General features: G+C 47.4%; 1 protein-coding gene across 4 annotated transcripts in view; it reads right to left on the reverse strand.

Moving 5' to 3' along the window:
• Positions 1 to 161: 161 nt before the first annotated feature.
• Positions 162 to 24700, reverse strand: part of TOX2 (TOX high mobility group box family member 2) — a 113775-nt gene continuing 89236 nt past the window's right edge. For 3 of the 4 annotated variants that reach the window (XM_085241524.1, XM_085241527.1, XM_085241525.1), the window contains 6 exons: positions 22765 to 23004; positions 19310 to 19537; positions 10670 to 10750; positions 8484 to 8900; positions 6248 to 6378; positions 162 to 1309 (listed from right to left, as the gene is read on the reverse strand). In XM_085241524.1, the coding sequence (XP_085097650.1) occupies positions 1273 to 1309; positions 6248 to 6378; positions 8484 to 8900; positions 10670 to 10750; positions 19310 to 19537; positions 22765 to 23004 (1134 nt within the window). In that variant the 3' untranslated portion in view covers positions 162 to 1272. The remainder of the gene's footprint in view (positions 1310 to 6247; positions 6379 to 8483; positions 8901 to 10669; positions 10751 to 19309; positions 19538 to 22764; positions 23005 to 24700) is intronic. The other variant, XM_085241526.1, reaches the window with a different exon arrangement.

Here is a 24700-nt window from a genome sequence, read left to right on the forward strand (position 1 = left end):
CAGACATTTTGAGTTAAGTCCTGTTGGCCCAAAGCAAGGGGAGGAAAGAAAACAAGTGGGGATGTGGTGGAAGAGCAAGGAGGGATGGGACAAGGACAAGTCACGGGCACCACGGCCACGTTGGCCAAGGCCAACCCCAGAATAAGGAGACACTGGTTCAGTTCTATTTTTCTTATCTTTTATTATAAAGAAAGGTAAGATAAGCATTGTGAACCGAATGTGCCAGGTGCTGCGAACACAGCACCGTCAAACAAAATAAAAAAGTAAAATAAAAATAAAAGAAAAATGCACCTTATGAGAAACCGTAATTATGCTCTCTAATTCTTCATAAATAGACAAAAATCATTGTCAGCAATTTTTTAAATAGATGGACATATGGCAGGAAAAATATAATAATGCCATACAACATGGATATAAATTGTCCATTTCTTGCTGTACAAATAATAGAAACAAGTTTGGCAGGCTTTTTTTTGTTGTTTTTTTTTTTATACACATCTCCCTTCTATGTATAACTAAAAAATGTGCTACAATTAATATAAAATGCTTTTACTATAAAGTAAACTACTAATTTTTTTCACAAAAAAATCTTAAAGATGTCTTTAGCACAGCTCTAAAACACTTAGTAAACTACTTACAACTATCCAACAAATTATATTTTCATGATCTGTTTCACATTTTCCCTCCCATATTTTGCCTTCTCCTCTCACCCCACCTACCTAAGAATAGTTTTTATTTACTTTTTGTATTTTTTTTTTGCCAGACATCCAAGGCCTTTGCATGTACAATATTCACACAAACTTCACATTTTTCTTGCACAAAGTTTAGTGCTGTTAGCAAGTCAAAAGAGTGCATCCTCCTACTGAGCTGGCCTAATGCTTGAGGACACCAGACCTGGGCTTATGCTGCATCTAAAAGCAGTTCACTAGGAAAGTAGTCTGTAGCTAAGCTGATGGCAAGCAGAAAAATTGTGTCCTTATTTCTTTTTTTTTTTTTGTTGTTGGTTTTGTGTTTATTTATTTTTTTATATTATTTTCTTTTTTGTTGTTGTTGTTCTTTGTGATTAAAGAGGTTCTGGTCTTCCACGGAAAGTAGACTTTAGAGTTCAAAAGCAATCAGAGAAAACTGCTCTTAGAGCCTGGGGACGAAGCCAGCGACGAGGTGCAGAGGTTGCTCTCTTGGCAGTACGACTTGCTCGGAGCCTCGCCACGTTGTCTGTAAGATAGACCCTCCCAAGTGTCCTTCATCTGAGCCTCCTGGGGCAGATGGTGAGCCTTAGGTGAGGTAGAGTGCCTTGTCCCTTGGCAGCATGCTGTAAGGGAAACGAGAGGAGGAGGTGAGATGGGCAGGAGGACGGTCCTTGGGAGTCAGAAATGAGCACATCTGCACACCTGGCTCAGCCATGGGATCACGGAACATCCCGAGTTGGAAGGGACTAACGGGGATCATCGAGCCCAACCTCTGGGCTCCACACAGCACCACCCAAACCCTGTGGCTGAGAGCAGTGTCCAAACGCTCCTCCAGCTCTGGCAGCTCAGGGCTGTGGCCCCAGGAGACAAGTGGGTCCCTCTCCCACATTAAAGCACGATGTGGGTTTTGCTCTGAAGCCCATTTCATTTCAGTGGGTCTTATCGTTTGCACAGATCTGATCTGTGCACTATCGTTCTCCACAAAGACACCTTGGCCTTAAAAGTAGAGAAGAACACTGCAAAGCTTTGGGAAATTCTGGTGTGGGTGTGATTGTGAGTGGAATAATGGGAAAACAGGAGCCAACAAGCAGTGCTTTTGTTGATAGAGTGCAGCACAGACAAGTCTGCATTTTGCTAATCTCCACATTTTATAATCTGCATTTTAAATGCAGAGTGTTCCCTACTGCACTCAGCAAAGATTTAATACCAGTGAATAGCAGAGAGGTATTCTGATACTAAAACTTCATTAATTTTACAAAATAGGCTACAGAACACTTCCCAGTTCATTACAGCATATTGCCATAAATAATTGAACCTGAACTAAGTGCATTTGTGATGTTTTGCCTCCGTCTTTTTATAAAGTTTGCTCACTTAGTGTCTGATTTGGAAATTTCCTCCACTTAAGAGTGAATTGCTTCATGGTTAGCAGGGATTGGTGAGGCTGCCAGAATCTGGATGGAGCAGCTGGCTGTACATGGACAAGGTTTACCTGAGATCATCTCCTCTTTAACCCCAAAGAGGTTGGGGAAAGAGGAGAAAAGGTGCTGAATGCTGATACCCCAAAAGAACCCAATCTGGGTGGGGAGGCGAGGCCTCACTTTGCAATCAGGCTGGATGTGACTGCAGGAGCACCATCACTTCTGGGCTTAAACACTTCTGTGCCACATTGCTGGGTGTCCACAGCCCTTGGAACTGCCTGGTTCCCATGCAAAGCAGGGTCAGCACTGAGCAGGTGGCTCAGCATCTCCAGATAACACTGGGCCTTAACAACAACATCTCCCGAAACCTGGAGGATAAAGTTACCTACTGCTAATGAAAGGAAGGAGATCGGAAGACGACTGCCATTCAGTGCTGCCATCACAAACCTGAACAGTAGGAGACAAACGCAAACAAACCCTGAAGACAGCTTTGGTATGAAAAGAGAAGAAAAAAATGGTGAGGTGCCTGGAGGAATTTTGAAAGATTCGGAAGTATTTGTAAACTGAGCCGCAACCAGGATAAGGGGAAGATTGGTGCACTGGAGAAACTCACTGCAAACGCAGGTATTCCGTGGGTGCCTGGGAATGAGCAAGTGTGAGAGCAAGGCTGTCAGGTGGGGGAGACAGGGGACTGCGTAAGTCTGTGATACGATGGCAAAAAGCAAGGAAATTGGATGCTGCAATTGCTTGTGGGAAGTGATAGTCGTGCACTAAGCAGAGATGGAGAAAGGAGGCTCGTGTCTTTGCTAGCAGGCTGGGTTAGCTTGGGCTTGAGCCCAGAAAGAGCTAGAAAAATTGGATGGAAGTCAGTGAGCACAAACTCATTTTAAATGGGGAGAGGATGGGCTAAGAAACATCTAAAGCTCCCTCTAATATCGTTGATTGATGAATTAAAGAGTGTCTGTTTGAAGGATCCTGGAATCTGAGGGGTGTAAGGGAAGAAGAAAAGTTTAATAGCATTATAATTAGTACCAGTTGGCTGGGGGGGAAAAAAAAAAAGCTTCAGCAATCCTTCCTAAAGAGATCTATTAGATGGGGAAGGACAGAGAGAAAGCCCAGCTCATTAGCTCTTCAGACGTCTGGATGACAAGCACAAAAGGAAATGCAAGACTGGGAGGTTTTACCCCAGCTAAAGCCCTGCCAGCACATCGCAGAAGCTAAAGAAATGCCAAGGGCGGGCATGAAATCAGCATCCTTGTCTGAGAGCCAGGCACACTGCTGGTGTGCTGGGACAGTCAATGAGACCCTTGCTTTCAGGAACCTGGGGCTCCATAGCTGAGCCAATCAGGACAGAAAACCATCCCTTTTCCACCCGGACTATTGCTGATTTTGCTTAAATTACAATTAAGCTGAATGGCATTTGGAGGTTGAAATGGGCAATAACATGATCCAGAGGCTTCCCAATGATACCCAAAGCCATGCTGATGAATCATACCCAGTGAGATGTCTGTTCCCTTTGCCGCTCTGCATAAGCCCTGCTGGCAGCTGTGGCTCACCCTGTGCCCAGCTCAGAGCAAGGCAGCAAGAGGCAGCCCAAAAGCTCTGAGCATAGCTAGCAGATCAGTGCAGAACTGGATAAACAGCACAAGGCAAGAAGATGAAGAGATCTGGATTATCACTTTCCTGGACAGCACATTTAAGATGCACATGGGTTGCAATTCAGTAGTAAGAAGGGGGTTGTTCCTACTGATGTGGACACCACAAGTGGACGCTACAGAATCGTAGAATCACGGAATGATTAAGGCTGGAAAGACCGCTGAGGTCATCCAGTCCAACCACCATCCCATCCCCACCACAGGCACTACACCACGTCCCTCAGTGCCACATCTAACCTTGTCTCCAAAATCTGCAGGTAGGGCACTATGGCAGCAAATATTAGGGGTGGTGGGAGCAGGTGGTGATGGCAGTGCTCGTGCACCAGGCTGCACAGTGAAATGAAGGGAAGCTGGTCAGTCTTGGTGCAGGAGATGGTCTCTTAAAAGAGACGACGACATTTTTTTGGTGCACTCAGAGCTCTCTGATCCATATGCATCTGAGTTCATTTCTCTAACCCACTCTCGTAATTATCTGGTAGTCTCTGCATAATCTGTCTGGTTTTAAAATGATTTTTTTTCCAGGAAGCTGTGATAAACCCATGAAATTCGATCTTTCTGCTGTGACAAAGTCATGAAATGCATGAGCTTTGATCATGAATTGCATGGGCCTTGTGCTAACAATACAGCGCTACCGCCGGATGGCAAAGGGCTTGTTTTAGCAACACAAAACCCAGTCCTGCCTACAGTGTTAGCATTTCCCCCGTGTCTGGGAGTCACCTCTGCTCGGCATCTCCACAAATAACCCCCCAAGTGTTTTGCCCGCAGCATCTAAAATGATTTTTATCATCGACTGCCAAAGAACTTCCTCTCCTGGGGTTGTCTGCAGTGCCTTTGCTAAGGAGCGTGCCAGATTCCCCAGCAGAGCCCAGAACAATCCCCATAGCTGAGCACCCTCCACAGCAGATACAGCCTTATTCTGATGGCTCGGTGAGTTATTTATTTCCCTGAAAGAAATAAACGTCTGTACAGTCTGTGCCCAGCCCAGCAATTGTAAGTGCACTGCTGGCACAGGCGGGAGCCGTACTCTGAAAAGCCTGGGAGCTTGCTATTATCTCCAGTGAAAGCACTGTGTTCCAGCACTTCAAGCAAATCAAACAATACTCAGAAGCTACCAACCTCCTTCCCTACCTGCTCTAGCAGCAGCCACCGTGCCTGTTTGACGGAGCACAAGAGCAGGCTTGAAGCTGTTAATGCTGAGCCAAGAGAGCTGGATTAGGCTGTGTTTGGAAATGGCTTTAACACCCTCACTCTTGGCCAGCTTTGAGATGATCCTGATGTTTTTATTTATTGGGAAATTCAAGCAGCATTGAAGGAACCTTTGTGCTGGCCCTTTCAGGGGGTAAGTGGGAAGATCTGGACAGAAGTCCACCTGCAAGGTGCAGAGGACTGAAGTATCACATAGCTCCAAGGAGGATGAGGCTTTGTGCCCTCTGTGGTTAAACCCTGGGATGGATAGAGACATCTAGAGGAGACTGTGGCCTTGGTGGTAAGAATGATCACTTGAGAAGCAGGATACTGCTTATGGACATGGCCAAATGTTCTCCAACACCAGTATCCATTTGGCCTCCAACCCCAGCATCCCTTGGGATTCTGCTGGGGTACACTACACAGCCACAGAAAGTGAAGCTCTTCAACATGTTCAGTTTAAGCTTCTCAAGCAAGCAGCAAACCCACAAACACTGCAATAATCAAAATCATAGGGCATAATCATAGAATCATAGAAACATTATGGTTGGAAAAGACCTCTAAGATCTTCTAGTCCAACCATCCACCTACCAACAGTATTGCCCAACGTGTCCCTATGTACCACATCTACACATTGCACCAAACACTCACAGGACATGGATATTTTTGTACTTTGGGTGATGGCCATGCTGAACTCAACGCACGTAATGGGCTGGGCTTCCCTGTCTTGCTCTGGAAGGAAATGTCTCAAACCCTTCCATTGCTCATGGGATGGAAAAACTCCAAAAAGAGAAAGCCATTCATATCCAATGAAAATATGATCTGTGATTTTTAAGCTACCTACCTCCATAGCATCATATCAGTGAGCCCACAGAGAAGAGGAAACCTTGAGCACCATTTACCGTAATTAGTCTATCAACTTGCTGTCCATTCTGGGGTAGGTTCCCAGCTGTTGTAAGCTGTCAGACTTCCAACCACTTACAAAGACATGATGCACTCTCTGCTTTGTGGTTAAAAAGTGCTGACCCATTTTGCTCACAGGAGGCAGAAAGACCTCTGCAGAAATTGCTCCCAGAACTCAGTGATGGGTAAACCAAGTTTATTGGCACTTCAAGCAACTCAAGTGACTCAAGCCTAGGACTCAAGCTATGGGAGGAAGCACCGTGACAAAGAAATGCAAATTCTTCGTGCAACATGACATCTTCCTCTCTTTATCACCCCTCCCTTTTGGAACAACAGACAAACATACGTTCACAGTTCAGATGAGAGAAAATATGTGAGTAAAGCCCTGCTGTCTACTGGCCTGCAGTGGTTAATGCCACACTCTCTGCTGGGGTAGTCATTGTCCCACTCAGTGCTTCCTGGAGGATTTGATGCACCAGGCGAACGGGGTCCAACGCTGTTTGGAAACTCAGAGGAGATATGTGAGAAGTCCTGTGGGGTGGAGAGAAAAGGAAGGGTTACATGCATGGACAGAGGCAGGAGACACCGAGCATTTAAGAACATTGCATAAATATGACTGTATGCCCCAAAAGCACTGCAGTGCAGGATGTGGAGCCTTTACATGAGGAAAACAGCCCAGGACCCAAAGCTCCATGGTGGGGCTGAGCAGAACATGAGCTGCTGCAAGCATGTATCCATGCAGCTACATCTCCCATCCCTCTGCCCCTCTGTTATTTGGGTCCTGAAGGGAGTGGTACATGGCTGCAGGAGAAGCACAGCCAGGAAAGCCTTCACATCAGTATTTGGGCAATCAAACCCACTTTTCCACTTGAAGTACAACTGCCTTTGCAGTAAGGCATTAGCCCGTCACAGAGCATGGTAACAAGGTAAGGAACAGCCACACAAACAATGCTGTCTCTGTCAGCTGTCACTGCTGGCAATTTAACAAGGGCTCTGTGGGGCTGTTTGATCTGAAAGCCAATCATGATCCCAATTTTGCGGGGCCTCCTTAATTAGGCAATGTGTCTGAAAAAGCAGAGTTGTGGCAGTTACCTGACCAAGATTATGATTTTATCAGAAACATCCAAATTAGAGAAGCAAGTTTGTTTTTTTTCCTTACGTTTAAATTTTTACTAACAAACACGTGGAATGAAGCTTCACAAAATGCTGCCCTCAGCAACTACAAATATCCCAATTAAAGTGATTGTGAGGATCCCCTGAAATACCACGGCTACATTTGCGTATGCAGAGCCAAAACACTACCAAAGTGTGGGAGAAGTTACGTGGGATACCCTGAGCAAGCTGGAGATAAAATTCTGTGCTTGGATTTACTTTCCCAGATGTATCATCTTCTCACAGTGGTCAGGAATGACTGTGCTTCCACATCCCTGCTCTCCTTTTCCTTTCTTCCACTGCAATAGCTATTCCAAAATGAACAATTTCTGTTTTCACAAAGCTAGTCCCAAACTGAACGGTCATATTATGTGAAAGCAAGCTTTGTTCATTGCTAAAGTACTGTGTGAATTTTGTGATATACAGCTAGTAAACATGTGAAACCCAAATTACTCAACCATCTGGGTGAATAATACAGTTAAAAGTATCATCAAGTAAATGGTAGCAGCTGTGAATTCAGAGCATATGTCCTTCACTATGAATAGTTGGTCCAGTTCATATTCCAGATGGAGAAGCTCTGGAAACCACTCATCTCCCTCTCCATATACTGGCATGTTCTCTATGAGACAGAGGGGTGGTTCTTGCTGCTGCCAGTTTTTCCTCCAGATCCACGTTCTTATCAGGTTTAGAGGAGCAGCAGTGACTCCTCAGCCTGGCTGCTCAGCGCTGCCAGCCACAGGCATGGCTATGGGTGGCTTCCTTCAGCAGGTTGTACACCTGCCTAGAATGGGTCTGTGTGATTCCTGTTGCTGCTATGCTGTTAGCACAAGAATACATGTAAGCATCCTCTTGGCTTCCTGCCACAACAGCGATGTCCTCCAATTGCTAGGCAGTTTTTTGGAAGAATATTCATGTTATGTCTTCTTTTTTTTTTTGTGGCATTCCCTCCATCCTCTTTCTCTTCATCCTGGTGAAACCCAACTCTGCTGTTCTCTGGTGACCTTCCAGCTCTTCTTTTGACAATGTTACCAGGGGGATTCTCACTGCCCATCTCAATGAACCCATTGCTTCAGATGACCATCGGTGAATCCAGGCAAGGCCAGGGGATCACAAGCACAAGGAAGTACTACCAGGGGCAAACCCAACTCCTGCAGCTTTTCCCATGGACAAAGCCTTCACTGCTCCAGTTGCACAACCCTGCCCTGTCTGTGGGGGTACTGATGCTCCTAGGTGTCTCAGCACTTTGGACAACACCACCCCAAAATGCGTGATGGAGGATGTGCAAAGTGACAGAGCCAGGAGAGGGTTCCTTGACTGTCACCATTGGGGCTGATCTCCACGCTATGGTGACTCACACCAAAATCCTTCCAGAGGGGACAATATTTCCACCCCCAAACCACACAATGACCAACCGACGACCAACCCAACACAATGAAGAGGAAACATCCACCTTTTATCAAGCACATCACTGGTGATGCACTCACCTGCTGCCCGGGAGGTGAGGAGTTCATGGGAGGCTGTACCTGTAGTGCCATCGGGGGGGACAGGAGGGGCTGCTGGGGGACCTGCTGCATGCTGATGGGCTGGCTGAGGAGGGAGCTCTGCGGGTGGTGCAAGGAGAGCTGCTGGTGCAGGGGAGGGCTGATCTGGAAGGCGGGTGGTGGGGAGGCACTGATGCTGGGCAGCATGGGCTTGGAGGGCAGGGTCCTGGGGAGGCTGGGGTGGCCACGGTAGCTCTGGAGGTCCGATGGGGACAGGAAGGAGCCCAGGCCGGGGTAGGGCGACGAAGCCTGCGGTGGCATAGGGTACATGGTCTGCTTGGGTGGGATCATCTTGGAAGGTGGGTTGGTTTGGGCACTTTTCGTCTCCCCCTGGTCAGCAGAGCTCTGTGGGAAAACAGACTGGAAGTGGGTGAGGGAGGCAGGAAGCACCGTTATCTGTCCCAAGGCACTCGTCCTTCCCAACCACGCAAGAAGAACCAAAGCAGAAGCATGATTTGCACTGAGATCCTCCCGGGGCTTGGACTGATCATGCTGCTGAACTCTACGCCTGTCCTACCTAGCACATGCACCTCCAGCCCAGTGGCTGGGCACAGTACCCAGAGCTAAGAAATTTAAGTCCAATAGCTCAACTGTGTGTTGAAAAAGTTTTTCACAGTAAGACTGGTGAGGCACTGGCCCAGACAAGTGATGGATGCTCCATCCCTGGAGGGGGTTCAAAGTCAGGTTGGACCAGACTCTGAGCACCTGATTTGTCTGCAGGCATCCCTGTTCCCTTTCGGAGTGCCTTCAAACTCAAACGATTCTACGACTGTGATTTGGCAGAGCCTGGAGCACAGGAGGGGCACTAATCAGCATGGAGGCAAACTGTCTGTCCACTGCTCACTGCACATAGGTGGGTGACAAGATCACTTTTGCTTCCATTAAGGCACAAATGGGACTGTAAAAATACTCCTTTCTTAATCTTGAGCATTTCTGCAGCTCTGTGGGGTCTATAATGCACAACACAATGGTGGCCTCATTTCTGCAGGAATAAGAGAAGAATAACAGGACATTATCTGGCTTGGACAATGAGGTTTTTGTCCGGCGATGGGCTCTGTAATGATCCTCCAGATCTTTTCTCACCCATCAGCAGGGAACACAGTGCTGTTTTACTCAAAATAAACTTGTTCTGCAAAAAATTGGTCATTGGAGAAAAATGGATCCATGGAGTGTGGTGACTCCATGCCCTCCATGCTACCTACCCCACATCACTGCTATACATGTTCAAGGTAAAACCCTCATAGGTTTCCAGAAGAAGAGCTTTTAAACCCCTAAATAGTTATTTCCATCTCCATTTCAGACATCTGTCCCTGCTGCTGTTCTGTTCACAAGTTAAGACAGTGACAGTGCTCACGTCTGTGCCAAAGCTTTGAGCCTGCTCAGCCCACACCACAGTCACATGGATTCCACAGACGATGGTGGATCTGGGACATCACATTATCTCCTGTAGCAGCTAAATATGATTAAGAGGTACTGAGGGTGTGGTACAGAACCAAGCACATATAGTACATCTAGCACAGCGTATCCAGGGAGCATGAAGTAGACAAGGCATTTTGCTGCTCCAGCCCTATCCTGCCCCCTACAGTGCCCTGAGCATCTCCCAGCGCTGGGCCAGGAGCTGTGGGCTTGCTGGAAAGCCCACAAAAGCTTTGTGAGCCTTTGCACTTGTGGCTGGCCAAACACAGCAGAGATGGATCAAGGCATGGACCAAGACATGAGATGTTCAAAGAAGGACTAAGGCACCCTAAGACACATGGCAGCAGTCAGCAGTTCAGTACCACTGCAAGGTGCCTGTGGGCAGGAGATGGAGCATCACACCAGTAGAGGTGGCTTCACCAGTGCAGGTCTAGCCTCCTCCCTCACCTTTCTCAGTGTCGAGATGTGGGCAGCAAGGAGAAGCAGGTTTGTGGGCTGGCAGCTACATGAACTACCATCTGTTGGCACTCTTGGAGCTCATGGTCCAGGAGAGGTGGGGATCCATCCCCCTGCCTTTTTCTGTGCCCTCTCTCAGTCCTGGCACTGCCAGCATGATTACACAGTGTTCCTTACAAACTCAGAAACCCAGAACGTCCCATGGGTCACAGTGAATTCATCACTGCCACGTGCAGAGACAGCATGCACCAACGTACCTTGGAGACCAGGCTGGCCCGGTATGCAGCCAGGGCTTTCAGATACTCCTTCTTGGCAGCTTCTGTTTTCCTCTTGTATGCCTGCAAGGACCAAATAATGAAGAATTATGATCGAAGAAGAATGGGGTGCTGCTGGATTGGCTGCACCCTCTCTGGTCTGCGGAAGCCTGCATGGCCCAAGCAGGGATGGCATTCTGAAACACAGCATGAAAATCTCAGTTCTGCCAGGGAAGAATTGACTTCAAATCAAGCAAATAAAGCCCTGGAAGGCTTTTATAGGGTGAAATCTCTGTGTTTGCTTTCTGAACAGGAGCTGGAGGAGAGTGAGATCCAGGCTCTTGGTAGAACAACGCAAGCCCAAATCCCTGAATTACCTTAAAAAAATGGTGAGACATTCAGAAATCCTACACTAGTGCCTCTCTTTCCTGGCTTTCCCGTTATTAAGCCTAAAGTTCCCACTCTTCAGCTCTTCTCTGCAGCCCTAGCAGCAGGCAGGTCCTTTCCCTGACGTATCAAAGCTGAGATTCTGGCCTAATCTCATGACTTTGTGATCTGGGGCTTGCAGAGAAACAGCAAGTAAAACGAGAAAAAGCTTTGTAAGAGTGGATTAGTGTTTATTCTCCTCTCTCCACCTCACAGCATCACAGAGTTGATCTCCTTTCTGCCCCAAGTCTGGTTCCCATTGCATGGAGAAATAACAGCGTTATCCAGGCAGGATGGCTCCCTGTGGGGTAAAGCACATCAAACTGAACAAGCAAGAAGAATATTTTTAAATAGAATAAAAAATATAAGCGAAAGGAAGAAACTCCCTAGAAAAAGATCTGTCAGCTCTCTTCTCTGCTTGAAACTCAAAGCCCTCCTCAAGCGGCACAAACGAAGGTAATTTCAATTAGGACAGATTTGCATATATTTCATTCTACTTTAAAAACAGTACTAGCCTTGAACAATCAGCATACTGAAGACTGGTGGGGAAATATACCTAATTTCTGAGGAGGTCTGTTTGCTTGCTGTTGTGCCAGGCCCTGAGCATGGGCACTGCTGCCCTGGGATGGTGCTGGGAGGTGATGGAGTTGGGGTGATGCCTGCTGACTTCAACCAAAAGAGCAGGAAAAATAAAATTACTGCAGCAGAAGAGTCTTTGTGAAATTTGTTCGAGCAAATTAAGCAGAATTTCCTTTTCCATTTGGGAGTTTGACTCAGCACTGTTGCACTTTTGTAGTTCTCGTGCCACCTGCCATGGCAGCACCCTTCCAATAGCAAAGAACCTCCAAACAGAGGAACCAGCTCCAGCAGCCAAGCCATCCAGATCCTTGAATTTCTGTCTAAAATCACTGCAGATTAGGTATATTAAAAAATGATTGCAAACCTTATTTTCTCTGCTAAATCGGGGAATTCTGCAATAAAACGTTCTGCCTCGACATGCTGCAGATCTGCAATTTTCTGAAAAGGAGCGTTTTGCTAAGTTTGTCTTTGGCTTTGTGGTATTCAGGAAGTATTATATTTGCTCCATTCAGAACAAAATTACATTTTGAAATGTCAGCCTGAAGAAGAGTTTGCCTGTGAAAAGCAACTACTTCTTCAAGCTGTACCCTAATAAAAGCTATTACTTCTCCCTACAATCCCTGCCCATCGCCGTGAAACCAGAGATCCCAATGCAGCATTTACTGTAAAACAGAGATGCGGGGTTTCCAGCAGCTCTGCTTCAAACAGATGCTCTTAAGGGCAGCATTTGATGCTGCACAACAGTAACATATGAATTCCTGCATCTCAGGCTGCTACAACGTTGGCCACAGTGGTGCTGATGAATTGAAAATGTTTATTTTTTTTCTTTCCTCTGTGAAAGCAAAATACCCGGAGTGGAGGAAACCAAAGTGTTCACAGCTACACACGGATAACTCAGTTATTTGGAAGACATGTCTGAAGAAAAGCTGCACTTCATGGCCATGGGCAGGGAGAGGGCTGGTCTGTTACACTTCCTTAACCTAAATGCAAATAAATGGATAACTAACCAATTCAGTGCCTGCATTCATCTCGGGCACTTAATCTTTTTGTGCTTTTTTCCCCACTCTTCATCTGACTCTGTCTTTCCCAGCACATGGCACAGCTGCCCAGGGAGTGGGTGGAATCATCATCCCTGGAGGTGTTCAAGAACCATGGAGATGTGGCAATGAGGGTCGAGGTTTTGTGGTGTGGTGGTGATGAGCTGATGGATGCACTAGATGATCTTAGTAGTCCTTCCAACCTTGATGATTCTACGAGTCTACAGGCTGTGTACTGGTACCTACTGTGCTGGTATCTTTGCCCATGGCAGAGTCCCAGATCTATTCCCTTCCCCATGAATGGGGTTCAGGGCAGGGCAAGGGGAGGTCAAGCCTATGGTGTGTCTGTGGATGCTCTCCTACACCCAGCTGTGTCCATCTCACGGGTGTTCCCAGGGGTCCCTCAGCGTGGTGACCATCCCCATGTGCTTCCTGCTGGGTCATCTGCCCGAGCACACAGCCTTTCCTGCACCCACAGTCTGCTCTACTGAGGATGCTTAACAGCAAAAATGCAGCCCGCCGTGTCACACAGACCTGAGCACAACTTCTCACCAATCCTCTGTGCAACAGCAGCTTCACTGCAGTATTTATAACCTTTACAATTTTAATTTAAACATTGACAAAACCGTGTTACTTTCTAATTAAATCCCATTTTCTCCCAGGGATTTTAATTTCCAAGTAATTTATCAGATTTAAGGATCCTCAAAACATTTTGCATGTTTTCCTCTCTAACCTGCCATGCCTGCTGACTTATTTTTCCTACTTGCTAGCGGGAGGATTCATTAGTCATTAAGCGAGTGGGTGGGTTGGGGGGGGAGCAGAAATGGTTAGTGATTATGAAAACACGAAATCAGAGCTGTAAGAAGCATATGTTGGGATCGTAATCCTGACACCTCTGTGTCTCAGCAAAGCAGCTAGTAATTGTACCGTAATGAAATGTTCTTGTTTGATAACCAGTTAATTAGAGAAGACAATTATTCCGAACCCCGCTGACGCCCACGAGCAGCTCGGTGTCGTGCAGGCACAGAGTGGCAGCGGGAGCTGTTATCAGTAACCTCTGTTCCCAGGCATTTAACAGCAATGCTGCTTTCCAAGCTTGCAGAGGAGCCAGGGGGACACTCTGCCCAGACCCACCCTCCTCCTCCATGCAGGGGATGCCTTGGTTTTACATTATCAGTGTCTGCTGATGCTGGGTGCGCAGCCCCGTGCTGCGATGCCAGGTGGAATTTGGGGCATTTTGCATCAAAAAAGAGATAGGGGTTGAGGCTGAAGCTCGATGTTCCTCAAGGTCCTTTCCAAGCTGAGCTGCTCTGTGATTCTCTGATAGACCATGGTGAGAGAAAGGCTGACAAGCAGAGTGACCTAACTAAATGAAGGACTCCACTGACTTAGAAGACCAGGAGGAAGCATCAGCCTCCAAATGTGACACAGCAAAGAAGGAGGCAGTGACCGATACTCCACAGATAGGAAAAGAGGCAATGAGCTTAAACTGTAGCAAGGGAAACATTGGCTAAGCAAGAGCAGAGCATTCCTAGCAGTAAGGATAATTAAGCACTGGAAGAGATTGCCTGGGGAGATGTGTAATCTGCACCACTGAAGGTTTAAGAACAGATTAGGCACACATCCATCAAGAATGGCTTAAGTAGAGCTGATCCTGACTTTAGGCAGCAGTATGGTCTGGATGACCCCTTAAGACTCTCCTTGCCCTCCTTTTTATGATTCCATGACTCTTTCCCCCCAGACGTATACATTTGGATTTTATTCTGCTTGTAATTCTGGAGATTTTTTTTCTTGTAACTATTATATACTTTCCTTGAAGATATCTCTTGTGATTATCACAATTCATGGCTTATTTATATGATAACTTAAGAGTACTTCCTTGCTACACCCCACCACCTATCTGCTTTGCATGCAGCCTTCACACCTCCATTGGGAGTGCATGTAACAAATACAGCCACACCATACTCCCATTCCTATCCAGCTCTTCCCCAAGTCATTGCATCCCCCTCCTGCTCTCTTCTTGGGATGGACTTAACCCACCCCTCTCCCGTAGCAATGCGCTAACCCAAATCACTTTCTTTTCTGTGTAAATATTAACACAGCTTCTTCTGTGCTCTTCTAGCTGTGCTCTGGATTCCTAAAGCCTGATGCCAACAAGCCTGGCCATGGGAGGCACCTGTCCATGATGACCATTATGAGGCTGCTAATTAGGTGCTCTGTGTCCCCAGGCTCTGCCAGCTACAATGTGTGACAGCCCTGAGGACACCTCCATGGAAGGCTCTTGCTATGGAACTGTTCTCATGGCTTCAGGAGAGCTCCTCCCCTATGCTGGTGGAGCAGCGCTGTGAAGCAGTCCGTAGGAGAATGAATGGATAGGCACATCCCCAAGCAGCAATTACCATAAAGTGTCCCAAACAATTCCTGCTATTTTTCTTCTGCCATCATGTCACCTGGGTGTAAGTCAGCTGTTCCTCCAGAAGAGCCTCCAAAATGAAGCGGAGGATGAGGGTGACAAATTCAACCCTAAACCTCCAAGGAAGAGGAAAAACACACAATACACACCTTCCCCAGCTCTCATTTTGCTCCTCACACTTTTGGAGCTGCTTTCAGAAGCAGTTCTGCCTTTTCACATCTTCCTGATCACTACCCTGATCTCCACAGATCTCTCCTGACATCATTTGGGATTGGTGCTTTCATTCTTCTCCAGTACACGACTTTTCTTGGCACTCAAAAGATGCTGTAACTGGGCTCCTTCCAGCCCCTTCCTGCCAGGCGTTGGGAAGCAGCCAGCAGCACTCCTGGCTCCTGCCCTGATGGCCCCGGAGCAATGCTGGAAGCGGGCAGTTTGCTGGCCATGCTGGATTCAAATCCCACAGGACCTCCACTCTGTGATGGCTCTGCCATAACACGGCCTTCCAGCTGGCCCTGGACTTGTCTGTTCTCTAGATACATGTAGTGTCCTGTCACCAGGCGATGGATCAGGTTCAACGAGCAGATGGAGCTGATTAGATGGGTGATCTATTATTTTGTGCTGAGCAAGTAATTCTTCTGTTGGGTAATTTATCCCTGGAGTCTGCATGCTGTGTTATTCTCAAGGCTGTGCATATGGATGGGAAAATCACGTATGCATTTTGCCATGCAGCAGCTCTGCATGGGCTGGGCCAGCATGAGCATCGTCAGCTCACATGTGTTGGAACCCTTATGCCCTTGGTGGGCCCCCAGACTGTTCTCATGCCTCAGGCCCTTTTCAACCTCTTAGGACAATGCTGTCATATAGAAATAACACTGAGCAGGGGATTCTGGAGACTCGAGCAGGGCCAGGAGCTGCGGGAGGCTTACAATGCCACGTACCCCACTGGATGATAATGGCTGCATTAGCATTTCTCTCTCCACCGAAGTCTAAGCTATCTCTACAGGAACAGCTGCTAAACTATTTGTAAAGTTCAAAGAGTACGTATTAGTATTTTTTCTTCCCCAAGTCACATTCTTCAGATTCCCATGTAAGCTCCTTAGGAAGGGCCACACCAGCTGTTGAAGAATGCAGATTACAACGTCCCGCTAATGCAGCACTGCGGATATTTCAGGGCATTGTTATTTGTGGCTGTGAGGCACACTCAGCCTTGCTGGAAGGGGTTAAAGTGGGGAAGAAAACCGCCACTTGCTGAACAGGTGTCCTTGAGCAGTACCCAAGGACACGGAGATTGCTAATCCTGTATTCCACAGCATGATCAAATCACCAGGCAACAGATATAAATAAAAAAAGGCAGGAAATAAGGAAATTTAGATACAAGTGTGTCAGAGGGAAAATGAAGATTCATTGTGAAGAGGCTGAGAAGAGGAGAAGAAGAAGGAACAAAATGACAAAGGCACAAATGATAAACCAGTGAGAACGACAGAGAGGGAAAAAAAAACCCTCCGTGAAATGCATGGCTGTGACAGCAGCAGCCAAATCAAAGATGCTCCTGGATTATATGGTTTCTTGCATAATGTGCATTCTGATTCCCTCTCAATGTTTGTCTTTCAGCTCGTGCACAAGGAAGAAAAAAAAAAACATATCTGAAATGGTACGTGAGCAACCTTTATTTTGCTTGTTTCATCAGGAGGAGAAAGCAAATTTGCTTTGTGGGAGCAGCAGCACCTGCTCAATGGCAAATAAATAGCTACAGCTTTGATATTACAATGCATATAATCATTAGCAGCCCAAATGGCAAGGGATTAACCCTCTCTGTGCTGCCTGTCCTCCCTGGCACATAGTTGGCATCCCAGCTCCTATTGCAGAAATGGTGGGAATTCGGTTTATAGCGTCCTTCCTCATGCTGTCCCTGACCAGGTAGGAACAAAGCATGCTCTGGGCTGGTGAAACATTGAGCCTGCTGGCAAGCAGAACGAGGTGGGTAAACCTCATCTGAAGCAGAAGCTACAGCAATGTAAGCATCAGGCTATGAGCTGCATGGTGGGGATGAGCTCTGCACATCAGCCTGCCAGAGAAGCAATGCCGCAGCCCAAATATCCTCCTGTGCTTTGGGGTACGAGGGATCCAAGTCCAGGACTACAGTGCAGCCCCAGATCTCACCCACTAGCCCCAAATCTCACAGCAGGACCAGGGGTAGCTTCCTTTAACTAAAGCCTTGGTCTGACTTGAGCGAGGACATCCAGACTTAGCGTTCTGCACCTCTTCTGCAGTGAGGTTACAAAGGTGAACTAAAAGGTCTCAGATGGATCTGAGCCATCATTGCTGAGCTGTCCTGCTTGGTCTCTGTCCCCTCCCCAGAGCACTTGGCTGTCTGCCTTCATCACACGTGCCCATCACGCTTGCAGTCCCTGGGAGAAAGGACATGCTGGACATCCTTGTTTTTACATTTTAAAGACATTTGGCTAATGTGTTTTCTACTTTCTTCCTTTTTGCTTTCCTTCTTTCCATTGTGTTGCCTTACAAATCCAAACAAACCTGACAGAGTTGCTGGCAGGAGAAAGCAAACAGGGACTAAAGGGGCTCTCATCCAGCCAGGCGCTCAACACGTGAACGTGCCCCATCGCACAGAGCAGCACAGAGCAGCACGGCGTCCCTCCAGCCTGGAGGTAGCTGTGCTGGGAGGGGAGCACACAGCTGGAGACAAAAGCAGGAAGTTAATATTTAAGCATCCAGACAAGGAACAAATGACTTAATCAAATCAATTACAGAGGGAGAAATGGAGCCACTTAGAAAGCGCGTGTAAAGAGACAGCGAGGCTGCTGCTATCTCATGGAGGAGAAGAAGGGAGAGTTAGCAGGGAAGATAAACGGACTGGTTAAATCCCTGCTGTTAATTAAGATCTGAGCATTTGCACTGTGCTGAGTCAGGGTTGCCACAGTACTTCCACTACATAAACCACATTTGCAGATGAACTCAGCGCCCAACCTACAGAGATATTTCTATCCAGATGGAGTAAGGGAGAGCAGGATGTCAGGAGGGAGGAAGACAGCAGCAAGAGGAGACAAAGAACCTGGGGCAAGTTTTATCCATGCTCCTGGACCCCCTGCACCATGGCTCAAAGCCATTCCCTGCACTGCAGAACCTGGGAGACAGCCACATGCCTCAGAGACAGCCTCACAGCCTGGGGACAGTCTCACAGTCCTGGGGACAGCCCCATGCCCTCAATCACTGCGCCCACGGGCTGCAAAGGAAGCCCAGGTGGCCAGAGGACTTTGGATGGATTTCAGGAAGAAGGTGCATGAGAGGGAAAGGCAGAGTTGTCAAAGCATCAATGCAACACATTGCCCACTACGGGAACTCTCGATGGACCAGCAAAATGGCTGTCAGCCAGGCAGACTGCCTTGTTTGTAAGGTGTGGGATGGAAAGCAAGACAATTTCCTAGCAGCATGACTTCCATTTCAATGATTTTTCCTTGCTGCTGCTCCCACCCTAAATGCAACTGCTTTGAGTCCAGGCCATGGGCACCCAACCATAGTTGGAGCTGGACTGAAAGGAGGGCTCTGTGTAGGGACAACCCAGTGTGGTTGGGCTCACAGACGCATCACACACTGTCAGACCTCACTCTGCCCAACAAAAAGCCACATGTGTTGTGGAAAGTGTTCTCTGGGGTTTTCTCAGCAGGCACCAAGCAATTGCTAACTCAGCATCAGCAAAGCAGTGGAACCCAGACTCACATGTCTCCTGCGAGAATGCATGTTGTCAACAGCTCTCAGGCAGGAAGGTTTCCTCTGCAGGGCCACTTCAGATGTATCCCACTCAAGCTTTTAAGCCCTGAACATTCAATTTCTGGCCAGTAAGATAGAGAGCTAACCATTTTTTTCCAGTTTCCAGTCACTCTTTGTAAGCAAATACATAAACATATTCCATAAAAGAACTCATGCCAGGGAAATACCACTGAGGTTGTTACAAAGCATGTCCTTATCAAGAACAATTAATTGTCAGAAAGATTTGCACTTCCCCATGTAACAGCATAGTTTTTTTTCTACAAAAAGAGCAGAGGTGAAACAGACACTGTGTATCCTACAGGGCCCCTGATTGTGATCCTGAATATCCTGGGGAGATGCTGACCCTTTGCAGTGGAAAAATACATTAATAGCTGAACAAAAACCACTAAATAGATAACTCACTTGCTTTTGTTCTTCTCCCAAGCCGTCCCACATAGATGCAACAATTTTTGATACGTCTCCAAAGGTAGCATTGGGGTTTTGCCCTTTGATAGCAGCTTGTGTGTCTCTGAAAAACAGGGCATACGCTGACACGGGCTTCTGAGGCTCATTGGGATCCTTCTTTTTCTTCTTCTTTTGGCTTTTGGGCTTTTTGCCCAGGTCTGTTGATGGCCTTTTCTCTCCGGTGACCTGCAAAAACCAAGAGAATCCCTTAGTGAGCAGCTGTGGGCAGTCTGAAATAGGTCTTTTTCCAGCTGGTCAGGAGTGGGATGGCATGAGACAGGGACAGGAGGACTGCCAGCACGGTGAGGATGCCCTAGGGATCTTTTCTGCCCCTCCTTCCAAAGCTGGGCTGCTCTCAACACTGACCCTCAGTCACCTCCCTTCCTGGCATCACAAGATCACTCTCTCCATCCTCTTCCAGGACCTCTCCAAACACAATGCTTCCCAACTCTTGAATTTCTGCAGACCCATCCTGCTGACCTCCATCCCCACAGCCCCCCTTTGCGAGCTGCTGTTGGCAATCCTCATCTTTGCATGACTAGACTTCCCCATGCCCATGGCAGGGGACATAAGCATCCACCCAGCAGTGCACACATTGGCTGCCCAAATATTTTTTCACCCTGCTGATTCTCAAGTACTGCTATCCATACAAACACACAACAACCAACTCTTTAAACTCTGTGCAATAAGTGCTTCACAGGCATTGTTCCCTTATTGCAGTCTGTCTGGGTGCTGCCAGACAAAGCTGGGTGCTCGAACCAAAGGGATCCTAGGGCTGGGAGCCAACCAGTGAGGTGCAAGCAGGGATGCTTCCAGTGGAGGCAGCACAGAAACAAGATCCCATCGCTCAGCTTGTGCCAGGACAGGCTGTTGGACATATGGGGCTGTAGAAGCCGTGGAATGCAACCTCTGGGCATCGCTTGACTGCTCACCAGAGGTCCCAAGGTACCTCTGGCTTAAACACTAAGATACTGCAAAAATCCTGTGAGTGCTGGGAGCAAAAGATCTTTGCTCCTGATAGTTTTGCTAATTTGATTGTGAGCACCGAGGGCTTGGATTTCAGAAGCTTCATGTATGTTGGTACAGTCAGCAAGGGGAGAAAGGACAACCCTGCTTGTGTTCTATGTACAGGAGAGCTCAACCGGTCATTAAGATCAGTATCAGTGCAGTGACATTTGTCAAAGAGACAGTGACCATTAGTGAATGAGCAGAGAGACTGAAAAAATGGCATTTAATTTAAAATTGTCCAATTGGGCTTGAATAAGAGGCACTGAGGTGAAAGGTCATCTTATTAGGAAGACAGAAATTCATAACAGGGCTTCAGTCCATTAGCAAGCAAGATGGCATCGTAACTAACCAAAGTCCTGCCTGATTCACTCAAGTGCCACAGGGAAGGCTGACCTCACAACTGGTGGCCATGAGAAGTAGCTGGGGACTTCACAGAACCATAAAATCATAGAATGGCTTAGGTTGGAGGGGGCCTTATAGATCATCTAGTTCCAGCCCTCCTGCCATGGGCAGGGTTGTCAACCACTTGACCTGAAGGCAGAACACGGCAGACAACTTTGGGGCAGGAAGGTTTCCTTTCACTGCAATGCAATGGCCATGACAATGGCTATGGAGTCAGCCCTGCACAAAAGAGCCAATGGCATTGATGGAAAAGCCAAACAGGACGTCCTCAGAGGTGCTGGCAGCCCTGATAGATGTCAAAACCTCGAAGAGCTGAACCTTATGGACACCATGATATTTAGAACTATGGAGATCTCTAATCCAGCTGGGATCTGACAGCTGGGTATAATCACATCTCCATCCCTGGAGCGACACAGCAGCTAAACACCCCACTACAGCTTGGAGACCTCCTACAATTACAGGGTCCCTAGCTCTGAGGACCTGCTGCACCTGAACCACCCTCTGCCATCAGACCCATTTATTTGATGTGCAGCTTCCTTGTCCACAAGATTGATTTCTGTTCACTGGACATTGCTTTGATGACCTGTTGTACAAGGATCATTAATGGCCATACAAAAAATGACCGATGGGTCCCTCAGAATGTTTCCAACAGCTGTGTATATAGAGAAAGCAAACAGAAACCTGCAGGGCACACAGCAGCTCTTCTGCTTTCTTTACATTTCTGCTTTCCTTTCTCCATCAAATACATCACTCCTGTTTCACCCATCAAGCTGGGCAGTTCACAGGGCAGAAAAATGAGGGGTATACATTTAAGATCACAAAAAATCAAACTGCTTCATGTAACTTGGACATCTCTGTATTCCTCTTACCCCAACATGCATCAGTGGCCCAATGAGATGCACCCACCAAACCATGTCACTGGGCTGCCAGGAGAAGAGCTAAGCAATGTTGGAAGAGGCAGTGAGAGGACTTGGTGTGTAACTAAGATGAAAACTCATTTTCCACTGACAGGAAAGATTACAGCTGTGTGATACAGGCTCTAGACAGCAGCCCATGGTGTCCAGTGGCACATCCCATCCTACAGAATCCCCAGACATGCGGTCAGAGGGTGTGTGAAGTTCTATCTATAATCAATCGTGTACCACATCTTTTCATAATTTTAGTCCACCAGACTCAGTTTGGCATACACAAGTGCTCCCTGCTTTGAAATCCTCTGAAGTGAAAGCTGCCAATGGATAAAAAAATTACATTAATTATGAGAATAATTTTGCCTGCATTTCCATGGAAAAGCATTTGCTCTTTTTGCTAATTCCTGGCATTTTCCTGCTTCTTTTCCAGTCCCTTCACTGTTTCTGGCTCTGGTTACACATTCACATCCCATCACAACTAGATATTTTTAGAGGATGAGGCTACAACATTGGTGCTTCTGGCATCATCCCTGGATCAGCACTTCCAGGAGAAGGTTTTCATGAGAGGCTTTGATTAAAACCCACAGGGAACGCAGGGGCTGACCTGAAGGTATGGAGACCTTAAGGTGAAGAGATAGTGACCCTGCGATCACTGCAAGCTGTCCACAACAAACGACAGAGAGCAGACTCACAGAGGACAGCAGAAGAGTATGCTCTGCTGGTGCATTTTGACAAGGATGGACAGTGACCAAGGTGTTCCAGAAGCTCTACAAAAGGCTTTGTTTTTTTGATTAATTTAGGCCTAATTTTCCATGCCTGGAAAGCTGTGGAGAAAAGCCCAGTTCTCCTTGCTAAACTTATTGTACCAACCCAAAATGTGAACTGACCTACCAGGTTTACCTTGTCCTGGTTTGGAAGCAGTTTTCCCAACTTTGGTTAAGTACACATATATATTTGTGTGTGCGTATAAATATCTATATATGTGAAGCTGTTTATACAAAAGCAATGGATATAAAATGCTCTTATTTAGCATGATTGGAAAACATCATCTGATGTCCTCCTACCATCCGATGGAAGAGCTATGACGGCACGTACCTTATAGTGTGACTCTGTCTCCTCTTCCTGAGTAGAGCTGGAGGGAGATGGTGTAGCAGACTTGCTCCCCGGGGGTGATGGGGAGCCATGGGTGACAGCACTGCGCATCCCCATCTGTGAAATGAGCTGTGACTGGCTGAGGGCACCCATGGGGCCAGCCAGCATGGCGGGACGGTTCAGCAGCGGCACTTGTCGGTTGGACTCGTAGGACGCGGCGTCCGAGTGGACCATCTCCTGGATCTGTGTAAGGAAGAACAACACTTTGTAATCAAACATGTATTCGGTTATTTGCTGTCAGATCATTTTATGATGCACTCATATTGGTTGACTCCAAAGGGATGACAAAGTCTTCCTCATGTCCCTCCCAAGCAAGCCAAGTGCAAGAAATGAGTCAAGTGCTCCAGGGGCTCTGTGAAGGTGTCACAACCAACATCTCACAGCTGCTGGGTCACCAGCACTACTGGGGTTAAGTCTAGAGGCAAAAGCGGGAAACACAGAAACCATCAGGGAAGTCTCAGGCCCCCATTTCCACCATGTTGGGCTGCCTTATTGTTGTTAATTGGGAAAAGAGGCTGGCCCTAGCGTTGCCAACACCTCCTTTCAGGCAGTTGTAGAGAATGATGAGGTTCTCCCCTGAGCTGCCTCTTCTTCAGACTGAACCATCCCAGTTCCCTCAGCTGCTCCCCATCACACGTGTGCTCCAAACCCCTCACAGCTCTGCAGCCCCTCTGGACGTGCTCCAGGGCCTCGATGCCTTTCTTGTAGTGGGGGGCCCGATGCTGTATAACAGCACTCAAGGTGAGGTCTCACCAGTGCCAAGTAAGAGGTATAATGCTTCCTGAGATGCCTCTCAATTTTAAATACTGCCGCTGGTTTTGATCTCACCCAAAATGAGCATAGCACAATAACGTCCAGAGAAGGACAAAGGATATTCCTGGGTCATCATTACTATTTTGCAATGAGAAGAGACCAGAAGTGATGTAGGTGTATGCAGAGAGATCAGAGATGAGAAAGGATGCTTTGTTGCAGAACTGTCCCTGAAATTCCCATGAATCCCTAAATCCCATTTCTCTGTTCCCATAAGAATGAGGGGACAGCCAATGGGACTGAAGTGGCCAATGTCAAGCAGCTGCAGGGACACAGGGACAGTGCACTGGCCACTGGCTGCTGGGCCACCAATCTTGGAAGATTTGGAAGAAAAATATGGCACTGCTCCAGTGCTGAGCTCACAACCAATTCTTCCCTGCACCTCTCCATCCTTGCAGCACTGAGCTGCCTCCTTGCATCACCAGGTCCAGCCCCAGCTGAGCAGTGAATGGTGGGGGGGAAAGCAGACCCCCTTGGAAACACTGTTTTTTCCCTTTTATATTAATCTGATTAATGTTAACATGAGCTTAAAGACCCAGGCTTTATTTATTAACAACCTTCATTTCCGATAAGCCTGCTGAGGTGCGATCTCTCATTACCAGGGGAGGCTTGCCAGCTCCATTAGCAGTGCACACAGACAGAAACCCGGGGAAGACCTACAGGGGCTCGGCAGGCTTCAGAGGAAATAAATCCTAATGCAAAACCAGCTTTAGAGCTGCAGGTCAGGAATCAGGAGCTTTGAACAACATGAGACAGCGCGCTCCGCTCTTACTTCCCATTCTCCATCAGTGGAGAAGCATGCATTAGGGGAGCAGACTTTCCCAGCTTTGCCCCGTTGTTGTATGAATTACAAAGTGCAGGGATTTATCACGCCTTGCATTTACACAGCAGCGGGAGTTTGGCTGAGGCTGGCTTGGCAGCCACGCTGCATTGCTGCTTCCAAGGAAATGTGTGTTTGCAAAGGCAGTGGGGCTGGATTTGCTCCGGCACGCAGCCAAGAAAACTCACTTCCTGAACTATGTGAAGTGTTCTGCACTCTTCAAGTTGCAAAGGTCTGGCCTCTCCTTGC

This window comes from Meleagris gallopavo, chromosome 22, assembly GCF_905368555.1.
Source record: "Meleagris gallopavo chromosome 22, MGAL_WU_HG_1.1, whole genome shotgun sequence".
In the NCBI taxonomy this organism is placed as follows: Eukaryota; Metazoa; Chordata; class Aves; order Galliformes; family Phasianidae; genus Meleagris; species Meleagris gallopavo.